This window comes from Hyaloscypha bicolor (assembly GCF_002865645.1).
Source record: "Hyaloscypha bicolor E unplaced genomic scaffold K444scaffold_191, whole genome shotgun sequence".
Lineage (NCBI taxonomy): Eukaryota > Fungi > Ascomycota > Leotiomycetes > Helotiales > Hyaloscyphaceae > Hyaloscypha > Hyaloscypha bicolor.
Window position 1 is genome coordinate 929,882 of NW_020194693.1, and position 13,743 is coordinate 943,624.

A 13,743-nucleotide genomic window follows, 5' to 3' on the forward strand; every position below is an offset into this window, starting at 1 on the left:
ATAGCTTATATTTATATACTTATCCGGAATTAGAATAATAATCTTATTATTTATAAAAAGGTTCTTATAATAATAATCTATATTTAATTTAAGAATTAAATATATTTATAAGTTAAATAAGACCCGGAAATCGGTTTACTAGCTTATAAAATACTTATAGGCCATTTTATAGACTATAATAAACGGATTATAGTTTGTAAATATATCTATAAGCTATAAAAGAACTATATAATCTAAATAAGGAAAGTTAGTAACTCGGATATTAATTATAAAAAGCGGGTTATAAAAGAAAAACTATATAAAAAAGAGTTTAATATATAAAGCAGGCTATAATAGGTATTAGAAATAAAAGAGCTTGCTATAGATCTAAAAGTACTAGATTCTATAAGAGAAATTAATCCGGATATTCTTTTTATAACTAATTAATATAAAAGTAAAAGTATAATTATATATTTAAATATTTATTTAAAAGGCTTAGTAAAGCGGGTTATTACCTATAAAGAAATAAGAGAAATATAGAGAAAGCTTATAGATTAAAAGAAGTATTATATTACTTTTCTCATAATAGGCCTTAAAATAATTATCTATATAGCTAAAATAGAGGATTTCGTAAACTATATAATAATCTATAAATAGACCAGTTATATATATAGGAGCTAGCCAGAAATAGGAAAGGAAAGCAAGAGGCCATATAATAAATAGATTAGTAGAAGGGTTTTTTATAATATAAACTAGGGCTATAATAAATAATTAATAAATCCGTTACTAGTATTATAGGGCTAGCTTATTTATAGAAATATCTATAATTAACTATTATTATTACTAGAAGAAAGAAAGAATATTTGAATTAAGTTCTTATAAAGCAGGGTATTACTAAATATAATTAATAGTATTTTGGCCCTATTAACTAGTTAATTAAGCTAGAAAAGAAAAAGAATATAAATTTAATAGTAATAATAAGTCTTATATAGCTTAATTCGTTTTATAATAAAATTAGAAGCGGGCCGGTTTTATTTATAGGAAATATAAAAGCAGAAAGAATCTATAATAATAAAGAGGAAAAAGAGAGGAAAGTAATATAAAGCTAGGTTTTTTTTTTAGTATATTCTATAAGATCTCTAGCTTAAGATTTTCTTTTAAATATTAAAAAATTATAATAAAAGGCCCTTATATTCCAGAACTACTAAAATATAAAAAAAGATATTTGAGATTTTCCTTTCTTATTCTAAGCTAAGCTCTAAGAATTTGAATATAATTATATTCTAATATATAATTTCCCAGAAAAGAGAAATTCTAGTATTTCTTATATAACTAGTTTTTTTTCTAGATATTCCGAGAACTAACTATTTAAAATAGCCTAAATATAAGATAATATAAAAAAGATATTTCTATTTCTAAAAACAATTTCCTCGAAATAAGCCTATTTCTAGTAAGAAAAACCCGGATTAGTATAGTTAATCTTAATATAATTAGCCTATTTATAATTAATATAGAGCTTAAAGCTATTATTAAACTATTTCATATTATTAGTAAATAAATTCTTAGAATTAGTTTACGAAAATAGTAATATATAGGGCTATTTATTTCTATAATTATTATAGCTACTATAGTTTAGGGATTCTAATTTATTACTTCTATTTACTAAAAGAAATTAGTTTTTATATTATTTATTTATATTATTTAAAGCAAATTTTCTTTAATTTTATTAATTAGATTATCTAATTAAGGCAGATCTTTATTAAAACAAATTAGATTAGTAGTTCTATTTTTATAAACTATTATAGTTTAGGGCTAATATAGAAAGAAAATAATATAAAAGCTATTTAAAAGTATTAGAATTCATTAGATTTCTATAAATATAATAGAAATAGAATATTTATAGGCTTTCTAAATAAATTTCTCTAATTCTAATAAATATTTCTTATTTATTAATTTCTTTTTAATTTGCTTTTCTAGAGTTAGAGATCTCTAGAAAGCAAGTACTATCTTATATAACTTCTAGAATACTCTATAAGCTATTATGTTCTTATAAAGAAATATATATTAAAGCTTTATTCTTTTTCTAGGCCAGGTTTTTAATCTTAGTCTATATATTTAATTTAGTAATATTTTAAATAGAAATCGGGAATTTCTTAGTTAGCTATTTCTTAATAATATTAATATTTTCTTTAGTAATAATAGATTACTTATTAATAATTCTATAAATATAAGAAATAAAATCTAATTTATAAATAGGCTTTTCTTTTAAAAGTATTTTAATAGATTCTAGGAAAAGTTCAAAGCTCGGCCGATTATATTTGGCTTTATAGAAGTTATATATTAACCGGATAAGCTATTATAAATAGGTATATTACTTTTATTATACTAACTAGTATTCTCGAAATCGGAAAGTTCTTTTATTATTTTATTATTTTTATTCTTAGATTATATAAATAACTTCTTTAATTCTTTATAAAGAATAAAATAGTTTTATATATACCGGAGATCTAAAGAATACTATATAGTTAGAGGAAGTCTAATTAGTATATTAAATAAATAGAATAGAATAGAATAGTAATTATTATTCTATTTTATTTATTAAAATTTACTTCCTATTTATATTTTATTAATATTCTAATTATAATATTTATAAATATTTATAAATACTTTAAGTAGTCTATATGTAATTCTATATGTAATTCTATATATAATTCTATATATAAAAAGCTAGCTATATTAGGTAAAGCTTCTGCTTGCTCCTATTCTAGTATTATCTTATTACTTAATTAGATAATAGTAAGGCTTAGTAAATAAACCAAAATACAAGATTCCGAGGAGAATAATTAGTTTATTATTATAGAAAATTAGTATATAGCTCGTATTATATAAGTCTTAGCTTAGTTTAACTAGAGCTATTAATAGGCGCCTTAGTTATTTAATAATTATTAAGTAAACCTTAATTTTCTATAGTTATATAAAGTTACTTAATTAGTAATTACTAGTATTTATAAACATTTATAAATATATATTCTATTCTACTCTAAAATCTTTGAGAATTATATTACTTATATTCTATTTAAAATATTTATAAATATTTATAAATACCTTAAATACCTTGAATACTTTTTTAATATACAAAGTCTAATTAATAATTACTAAAGGAAAGATAATAAGGTTTGAAATATAATACTAGTAATTGAAATATTTTAAATTACTTTATTAAAAGAAGTATTAATTCCTAAGCTTTAGAAGAATAGAAAGCTTTATAGTAACTCCGTTTCTGCTTATATTAAAGTTTTTTATAATTTCCGACTATAGAAGGTCTCTAATATTAATAATAGGATAGTGGGATTGTAATAGGCTTTGCTTTACTATAGGCTATAGGTATAACTCGCTTAGTACATCTTTCTCTAAGAAGTATATATACCGAATCCTGAGATCGAGGGTAAATAGAGGGTTCTAGATAGGGAGAATTCGGGTTTTTGGGACCGAAAAAGTATTATATAGGTCTGTGAATATATAGGAGGGATAGAAAAGGCTTCTAGTTAATGCGGATCAATAGGGGCCAATGGGATAGGTACGGATATAAAGTATACGGTCACTACCGGATCGATTTGGGCCTCGAAGATCAGAGAGGCTATTGAGGACGGATTGGAGGGTATGGAGGGCTTGACTGCGAATCCAAGGAGATCTGCGAGGTGATATAATCGTATCCCTGCGTCGCTCGCCAGAAAGTCAAGGATGGAGATTAGAGGGAAGGATGGTGGTTCTATTCAGTGAGGCGAAGCCCGGCTATGTACACCCAGCTTAGTAATCCATGTTGAGGTCCCCTGCTGCAGGCGGAGCGTCGTGAGGCTTTGATTTGCGGACATTCCCTTCTGCAAAAGAATGCGTACCGACCTTTGCCGGGTTCCCGCCGCCACCCTGAGGTGCCACGCCATACGTCCGGCCTCTGGCGGGCACATGAAGGGCAAGGCGTTCAATATTGCGTAGCTGGACCTGTTATAGATGCAGTTGCTGCTGCATGAATACCCAGTCGGTCTGGGGTTGGTGTCCAATGAAGATGAAGATGTGCATGGAAGCAGCAGACTCCCAGCGCCCGGCGGAAGTGGCGGGGTTGGGGGTCAAAATGTCGTCTTATCTACTGTTCCCTAAATCAAGGCCATGACTGCCCTGGATTCTTTTACACTTCACATCAGATTGGCAGCTGACATGCTTTGAGAGCTCGGAAAATTCAACACGTTGTCATTTGCTCAACATGTCTAACACTGGCGACAATTACGGGCAGTACACAGTGGGGTGGATCTGCGCCATCACTACCGAGTATGTAGCGGCGCTCCAGTTCCTTGACAAGCAGCATGGACAGCCGGAATACTTGCCTCCGAACGATGAGAACGATTACACGTTGGGCGAAATTGGGAAACACCATGTCGTCGTCGCCGTCCTACCCGAGGGGTGCTATGGCATAGCTTCGGCGGCAAAGGTTGCAAGAGATATGATGCACAGCTTTCCCAACTTGAGAATCGGTTTGATGGTGGGGATAGGGGGCGGTGTGCCTAATAAGAAACATGATATACGCTTGGGCGACATCGTGGTCAGCACCCCCCGCGATGGGCACGGAGGTGTATTCCAGTACGCCTTTGGCAAGTCTATCCAAGACCAGCAATTCCAGCCCACGGGCTTCTTGAATGAGCCACCAGGTACCTTGCTAGCAGCGGTGGGCGGCCTCAAGGCGCAATACAAGAGCGACGGTCATGGACTGGACGAAGCAATTAAGGCCATACTCGACAAGAAGCCTCGACTCCGAAAGGAGTTTTCACGACCTCATCCAAGCAACGACAGACTGTATAAGCCTACGGTTGCCCACTCCAACGACGAGGCCGGAGCAAGCTGCGCAGACGTCTGTGGCAACGACCCGTCACGTTTACAGGAGCGACGCGAACGTGAAGAGTATGAGGATAATCCGGCCATCTTCTATGGCCTGATTGCTTCTGCCGATCGGGTGATGAAAGACGCCTTGATTCGAGACCGGTTGACGGCCGAGAAAGACGTGCTATGCTTCGAGATGGAGGCGGCAGGCCTTATGAATCACTTCCCCTGCCTGGTGATTCGCGGCATTTGCGACTACGCGGACTCCCACAAGAACAAGGAGTGGCAGGGCTATGCCGCCATGGCGGCGTCGGCATACGCCAGGGACCTTCTCTATCGAATCCCCGCCAACCGATTGCAGAACGAAAGGAGGATGGGCGAAATCCTCTCGGGTTAGTTAATCTGTCCGAACCTATCAATCCTACATTAGTGCTTGTAATTCTTATTATGTGCTAGAGTTGGAGAAGAAAGTCACGGTCATGTCGGATTTCGTCCGCGGACGGGAGCACGATGACATTCTCGACTGGCTCAGCCAGACCGACTACGGCCCCAAGCACGCCGACGTCCTGCGTAGATGGGAATCGGGGACTGGACAATGGTTCCTGAACTCCCCGGAGTTCCTTGAGTGGCAAAAGGGAGACAATAAGACGCTCTTGTGCCATGGCTTTCCTGGAGCTGGGAAGACCACCATCGCGGCCTTGGTCATCGAATGCCTTAGGACAACCTACCCGAAACCCCCAACAGAGAACGGCAAACAGAAAGACGAGAAAATCGGCGTTGCGTTTATGTATTGTGATTCGCAAATGGATAACCAGCCTCCGCAGGCCGTCCTGGCGACTCTGGTCAAACAGCTGGTCCAGCAGCTGGCTTCGATCCCCGAGATCGTAAAACGATTCTATGAGGACAACAAAAGCAGAGCTTCATCTTCTCTCAGTACCAGCTCTTTCTTTGTAATACTGCAATCGGTGATTTCATCTTTCGCTCGGGTCTTCGTCGTCATTGATGCTCTCGACGAGTGCCAAAGTCGGAGCGAAATCCTTGACAGTATGGCGCGTGTTCAATCCGAGGTTGGAGTATATCTCTTTGCGACAACAAGGCCCGAGAAGAACATTCATGATGAAATGAAGGACCTCTTTCGGATTCACACGTTATTTGAGATTAGCGCCAGTGACCACGACGTGGAGAGATACATTGATAATCATCTGTCAAGCCTTCCGCTGTTACGCAATAAGAACCAGGATCTGTCAAGCGAAGCCACGACCAATATCATCGGGAAAATCAAGAGCAAAATCATCCAAGCCGCAAATGGAGTGTAAGTTTCTCCCTCCTCCTCGCGCGTCGACTTGTGACGTAGATTTACGATTCCCGTGCAGGTTTCTACTCGCCCGATTTCATCTAGAGGAACTTTCTGACATGTATACACCAAACGAAGTCGTCACCGCTCTGGAGGAATTGCCGATCGGAAAGAATGCGCTGTCCGAAACGTATGGTAAAACCATCAACAGGATCAGAAGGCAAAAGGGGCCGCGTTTGGTCCACCTCGCGGAAAGAGTGCTCTCGCTGCTCACCATGGCCAAGAGGCTGCTAACCATGCGAGAACTACGTGATGCCCTTGCCGTGAAAATTGGTGCACCCATGCTGGACCCAGGCGATGTTATTACCGATGACGTTATGGAGCTTATTGTTTCGGCTTGCGCGGGGCTCGTCACAGTCAATACCGCCGTGGGCGTCGTACAGTTGCTTCACGATACGACAAGGGAATATCTCAAAACCCATATGTTCTGCATTACGCCTCCGCAAGAACCTGGACATCCGGAGGATCCGACGGCCTTCAATCAAGACAAGAACCGCAGTGCTGTTGATCGGGTCCATAGGGGTATGGCGCTCATTTGTGTCACGTACCTCTCCTTTGACGTCTTCCAGAGCGGGCCCTGCAAAAAGGACGAGTTCCAACAGCGGCTGATGTCGAATCCACTCTATGACTACGCCGCATGTAACTGGGGCTTTCATGCTCACGCCCTGGAGGCTTCCCGCAGCGAGGAAACTCTTGGCTTTCTCGAAAGTCAAGCCAAGGTGGAGGCCTCGAGCCAAGCGTTACTTGCCGGTGAAAGTGGAAACTTCCCGAGCCAAGTGACAGGACTGCACCTAGCTGCCTACTTCGGATTGCGCGAAGCTCTGAACTGCTTGCTCCGTCGCCAGCACGAAGTAGACCCGAGGGACGGCAAGAGTCGAACGCCGCTTTCCTATGCTGCAGAGCTTGGTCATGAGAACGTGGTCGAACGACTGCTCGAGACGGGCAAAGTCAACCCAGACTTGGAAGACAACTCCGGGTACACCCCAATGTCATACGCTTCCATGGCAGGTTTCACCGGGGTGGTCAGGCGGCTCTTTGGCACACGAAAAGTCAATGCCGACTCGAAAAACCAGGTCGGACGCACGCCGCTCTCTCTAGCTGCCGAGAATGGACACGTGGAGGTAGCTAAGTATCTACTCGGCACAAGGACAGTTGATGTAGACAGCAAGTGTGGCGGTTTCTTCTCCGGCCGGACACCCTTGTCGTTTGCCGCGGCGAGTGGGTATGAAGCCATCGTCAAGCTTCTCCTCGAGACCGGCAAGGTCAACGCCGACACGGCGTCTAATGGCTTGTTTGACGCTGGCCAGTCTCCGCTATCATTAGCCGCCGAGAATGGTCACATGTCTGTCGTTGAATTGCTACTGAAGACGGGCAGGGTTGACGTGAACTCGACGTCAGCATTTGGATCTGTGGTGGCCCGCCCCGGCCGCACAGCATTGTCATTTGCCGCAGAGACAGGTCACAACAATGTTGTCAATCTCCTACTCGATACATATGGAGTCGATACCGATGGGCAGGATCATTATGGGCGGACTCCTCTATCGTATGCCACCGAGAACGGGCATGAAACAATTGCAAAGCTCCTGCTAGAGAAGGGCAAAGCAGCCGCGGACTCGAAATCCAGAACTGGCGTAACGCCTCTCTCTTTTGCTGCCATGCGCGGCCATACAAAAATAGTCAAGATACTACTCGATACGGGAGTAGTTGATGTGAACGCAGTCGAAGAACAACAACATTACACGCCCTTGTCACTGGCGGCCGAGAATGGTTATACAGCTGTCGTCGAGATGCTCTTCAACACCGCCAGCGTGGAGGTCAACTCGAAATGCATCTCGCGGACCACGTATGGGGTGGCCGGGCCAGACGAGGTCCGAACGCCCGCGTGGCACGACCGGACACCACTATCGCTAGCCTCTAACAACGGCAAGCTTGAAGTTGTCAAGCTTCTTCTAGGTAGCAGCAAGGCCGATATCGATCACAGAGACTCCCGAGGTCAGACTCCGCTCTCACTAGCCGCTGAGAACGGCCATGCCACCGTCGTCGAGCTACTACTGGATACCTGTCGCACGGATGTCAATTCCAGGAGCAACCCAGGCCGTGGTCCACCCCCGTGGGCTGGTGAAGAGGGCCCACAGAATCTGTGGGTTCCCACGAGCATAATGGAGACTGGTTTGTCTGGTTTGCTCGACGACAGGTGTGGTCGGACACCACTCTCGTTGGCCGCCGGAAGCGGTCACGGAGCTGTTGTCGAGCGATTGATTCTAACAAAAGCCGTTGAAGTTGACTCAAAAGACACAGACTATGGTCGAACTCCGCTGTCGTGGGCTGCCTCGACCGGATGCGTTCATGTGGTTGAGATGTTACTCGGGACCACCGGTGTCGATGCGGACTCGAAAGATTTCTTCGGCCGGACTCCGCTCTCGTGGGCTGCCGGGGATGGGCACGAGTCGGTCGTCAAGTCAATGCTCCACAAGGGGAAAGCAGAGTCCGACTCGGTGGACTATTTCGGCCGGAGCCCGTTGCTTTGGGCAGCAGAAAGTGGTCACGACAAGGTTGTCAGGCTGCTGCTCACGGATAGAAGAGTGCTGCGAAACCGAAGGGCCAATTATGACGGCCGATCGCCTCTGTCTTGGGCTTCCGGGAACGGCCACGAAGCTGCTGTCCGTGCCCTCCTCGATGATTCCGACGTCGATGTCGACTGCAAGGACTTCGACAATCGAACACCACTATCATTCGCCACCGAGAACGGCCATGAAGCTGTTGTCAGGCTGCTCTTGGCCACTGGTAAAGTCGATTTACTAGTAGAGGATGACAAGTTCTCCTAGACGCCACTCCAATAGGCAAGCGAGAATGGCCACGGCAGGGCCAATCTCGGCTGAACCTCGGGTCAAACCAAAGGATTTATCACATGAGCCAGTGGCCAAGATCACGTGATTGGGGGCCTTGCTCTAGCCACATTCAAATCAGCCACATAAGGCCTGTGTGAGAGTCGTTTCGCACTAACCAAAATCGTCACTCGCTTTGACCCAAGGTATTAGTTTGCATAGCAATTTGGTAAAGATCTGGATACTATAATAGCTACAAGGCTCGTAACGATTTCTAGTATAGTAGCAAGGTTCTAAAACTCGGATATGACTTTTTATAAGCATTAGGCATAATAAGAGCTTAATAGTAGAAGTATATTAAAGGAATTCTCTTTTGCTATAAGTAAAGACGTTCTGCAGATTAGGTATAAGGGCAATAACCCCAAGGTAATTTTCGAATAAGAGGGGCCTAGAATACTAAAGAGTAACTAGAGAATACGACTTATATAATAGTTTGGGAGACATTAATAAATATGGAGTTTTTAATATATTTAAAGTTAAAGTACCTATTATTTTTTTCGGTATAAAGGGTTTTCTGCTATATAGGAATAAATATTAAGAATTATTATATTATTTATTTTATAATTTTATATTATTTTAATTTTTTAAGAAATTTTCCTTTACTTTAAAGTATTAGATAATTAATACCAAATTCCAATTTATATAAATCGAGATATTAAATATAATAAAGTCCGAAATCGGCTTTAGTTTTAAATCTTATAACGGCGGGATTAATGTAATAGTCAAAGGCTCAAAATTCAAAGAATCTTATATATTAGAAAATACTAAGCTATGGAATAAAGTAGGGAGAATGCCTCGACCTTTAGTATTATTCTATCTAAGTAATTCCGGCTTAGCTTCGTTTTATACCTGTTTCTAATATCCTGTCCTTAGTAGATTATACCCTTATACCAGCCGTTATATTACCCCTTCTCTAAAGAGAAATCTAAATACCCTTATTTAGGGAATTATTCAGCCGTAGTATAGAAAAGAAAAAAGAGGAAATAATAGCCATTAATCCTATTTCGTCTAATTCCTATAGCTTACTTATAATCGAAGTATAGTCTTGACTTTACTAGAATAACCCAGTTTCTAGTATATTCCGGCCAGTCCTTAGTATCTATTACTTATATTATACCTATACTCATATTAATAATATGGTCTGGGAGTACTATATAGGCTATAGCTAATATTAGAACTATTATTATTGGGCGGTCTTTAAATAGGAGTAGCAGATCAAGTCTATCTATTAATACAGGTTTTAATATAGTAGCTTGCTTGCCTTTCTTCTTAATTAAAGTAGTAATATTTGGCTTAATTATACTGTTTCTAAGCTATTTAATTAACTTCTGGGCCTTTTCGAGCTTAATATATATATTCTCAAGTTATTTTTCTATAATAGAGACTTATATATTAAGGGTAGCTACTTGAGCTACTTTATTATTAAATTCTCGGGCCTTGAACTATATGATTTTAGTCTTATAAGAGCTTCTAAGAGGTTTTCTGACTTCCTAAATAGTATTATATATTAATTTATTAATATTTATAGAGTATTACTTCTTTAATTTGGCCTTTAGGATTATTTACTAGCTCTTGGTTTTAGACTAGTATTTTATATAATAACTATTACTTAGTACTATATGTTTTCTGGTTATAATAAGTATCTTAATACTAGTTTAGCTACCTTTATTATAGTTAGAGTCTCTTTTATTACTAGAAATCTTTTTATTCTTAGTTTTTTTATTATTGGAATTCTTGCTATTATCTAATATCTTATACTTTTAGATAAGCTAGTCTTATTCTTTTTAATCTTTTTAGTATTTGACTCTATAAGATTAATAAGGAAGTTCTTATTAGTATTATTTATTTCGCTTATTAGATTATTAGACTTATTATTACTAGTAACTAAAACCTCTATTTTATTATTCTTAGAATATTCTATTAAAATATTCTCTATAGTAATTTCAGGTATATTTTTAAGAGTAGTACGGGCTATATTCTATATATTAACCTGTTTTTAGATAAGAGAATTACTATTTTCGTCTATAAAAGTAGTTTGGCTAGTAATTATATTAATAATAGTAATAGCTATTAAACTTGAGATATTACTATTATTACTCAAGTTATTTAGGATCTAGCAAGTAGCCTTATTTAGTCTGGCTATAAATAATATATTACCGGGATTTTTTATTTATTTTATCTTTATTAATAGTTCTATTAAGATAATAGTAATAGTATGAATAGTTAAGGTTATAAAGATTAAAATAGTTAGAAAGATTTCTCTTAATTTTTAATAATATTTTAAACTAATATAGGCGAGTATTTATTTTTGGCTTAGCTTTAAGAATTTACTTTTTTTATAATTTACCTAGATAATAAAGTATAATCTAGTATAATAAAGTAAGATATTTTGCCTAGATTTCTAGAAAAGAAAGTAAGTACTAATATAGTAAAATAAAGGAAATATACTAGGGTTTAAATAAAACCCGGGAAATATCTAGGTTTTTCTATTTTTTTTCTAGTTATAGAAACCTTATTATTAAGATTTATTATTATCTGGGTAGTCTTTATTAAACTTATTCTCTTTAATATACTAAATCTATTTATTTAGCTAGATAGGAGGTCCTGTTTTACTAGAGTTCTACTTATAGAATTTATATAGTTTAAGTATTAAGTTTTTAAAGTTTAATATAAGGTACTATTTATTATCTATATCCTATTTCTTCTATTTAATCTTATAGTAAAGCTTACTATAAAGTACCTTAAAAAAGAGAATCTTTTTAACTTCTTATTTAAGTTTACTATTAACTTTAGTAGAACTAGGCTCTTTATTAGTCTAGCCAGGTAATAAGTTAGTAAGATCTTTATAAAGTCTATTTATATAGAAAATTAGCCAAATCCTATATAATAGAAAAAGATCTAATTAATATAAATAGCCGACTATTTTATTAATCTTAAATAATCTAATAAGGAAATAGTCTAATTTATTAGATAAATAGTTTATTTTCTATATCTTTTTAATTATATAGACTATATTTCCTGAACTAAAATCTAGTTCTTACTATTTCTTATTAGCTTACTTAACTTAATACTTCTGAGCTATTATTATATATTCTCGGGTATAATTAATAGTAGTATTAATTCTTTTAGTCTATTATTATACTTCTTTCTAATTGAGTTTCTTTCTCGGTATTTTGAACTTTATTATTAGTAATATCTAGTTAAAGTTTAGCCTGGATTTATATTTATAATTAACTATTAAGGGAAATAGGCCGGTTAATTTATATAGGCAGGCAGTATCTATAGTATTAAGTACTAGAAGTAAATCTGCCTAATTATTCTAGAAGTAATTAATAAAAAAGTAAAGTTAGGTATTAATAATCTAGTTAATAATTTCTATTTATTTATTAGTTTGGGTATATTCCGTAATTAAGAGCTTTAGCTTAGTTCTAGTTAATCTTAATAGTTTATTTATAAAGTCTGAAATGAATTAGAGTTCTTAGTTACTTGTAATAGTAAGGAGAAATTCTCGGAATTACTAGATATAGTAGTAGAATAGGCCAGTAATAATTCTAGCTATAGTATTCTTTGTTATTAGTAAGCTTATATATTATTTGAATAATTAATTAATTATAATAAATATATTATTATATTTCTTACTTATAGAGCCAGAAATATAGAAGTCTATAAATAAATTATCTCATATTCTTAGGGAAATCAATAATAGATATAATAGGCCTAGTATTTTATTTCTTGGCTTATAAGACCTTTAATATTTATAGTAGTTTACTATAAAACAATTAATATCTATAGAGAGAATAAGTTACTAGTAAAGTCTCTAAACTAGGATTTTTGTCTTATTTTAATCGGGATATATAATAGTTATTATATTATAGATATATTATATAAGTCTAGTTTATAGATTATTATATCCGTCTAGTATAATAAGTCTTTTATTATAAAATATATAGTTATTTAATATTTTTTACAGATCCGTATTCTCCCGGGCTTTCTTATATTTATTTTCTAGGACTAGGTCTATCTAATTAGCTTATAAAACTTTAACTATAATAAATAGCTTATTTATTTCTTTTATTTTAGTAGAAATATAAGCCATATCTATTATTTTAGTAAAAGCAAGAATTAGGTTTAATAAAATAACTTATCTAGTTCTTTTGGCTTCTTTAGCCTGCTTCTGAATTAGTATAAGCTTGTTTTTTCGGGATAAGATATTAGTAATAGTATTATCTTTATCTAGCTAATAGGTAATCTAGTAATAGAATTATAATAGGAAACCTATTTATTAGATTTATTATTTATTTAAGAGCCTCTTAGTATTAAAATACTCGAGAGCTTTATAGTTAGTAATAATTAGAAAATTAGGCAAGCTAATTAGTTCTACTTACTATTTCCGGAGTCCTTAGATAATAGCAAGAATTTCTTTATTATAAACTTTATAATAGCTTTTAGTTCCTTAAAGAGCTTTGGAATAGAATAAGACTGGGTGCTATTATTCGTTCTCTGGGCTTTTTTGAGAGAGTATAATTATAGTAGCTAGATCCGAATAGTCGGTTTCCAGACAGGTTTCCCTATTATATTTAAAATAAAGAAATATAAGAATAAAGAGAAGCAGATCTTTAAGCTAATTAAAGGTATCTAGCTAGATTTTGTCGAATA

At 35.9% G+C, this 13,743-nt stretch overlaps 2 protein-coding genes across 2 annotated transcripts; both read left to right on the top strand.

Annotated features, from left to right (window-relative positions):
* Positions 1-4,126: 4,126 nt before the first annotated feature.
* On the top strand, positions 4,127-7,178 carry K444DRAFT_657984 (purine and uridine phosphorylase; the record flags this gene model as incomplete). The annotated part of the gene is made up of 3 exons (XM_024886207.1): positions 4,127-5,240; positions 5,305-6,160; positions 6,222-7,178. Coding segments are annotated over exons 1-3 (2,814 nt in total), but the record flags the coding sequence as incomplete, so codon positions are not given.
* Positions 7,179-7,203: 25 nt separating this feature from the next.
* Positions 7,204-9,027, top strand: K444DRAFT_549272 (ankyrin; the record flags this gene model as incomplete). The annotated part of the gene is made up of 2 exons (XM_024876441.1): positions 7,204-7,595; positions 8,802-9,027. 2 exons carry the CDS (start codon positions 7,204-7,206, stop codon positions 9,025-9,027), a joined length of 618 nt encoding a protein of 205 aa, XP_024726291.1.
* Positions 9,028-13,743: the final 4,716 nt, after the last annotated feature.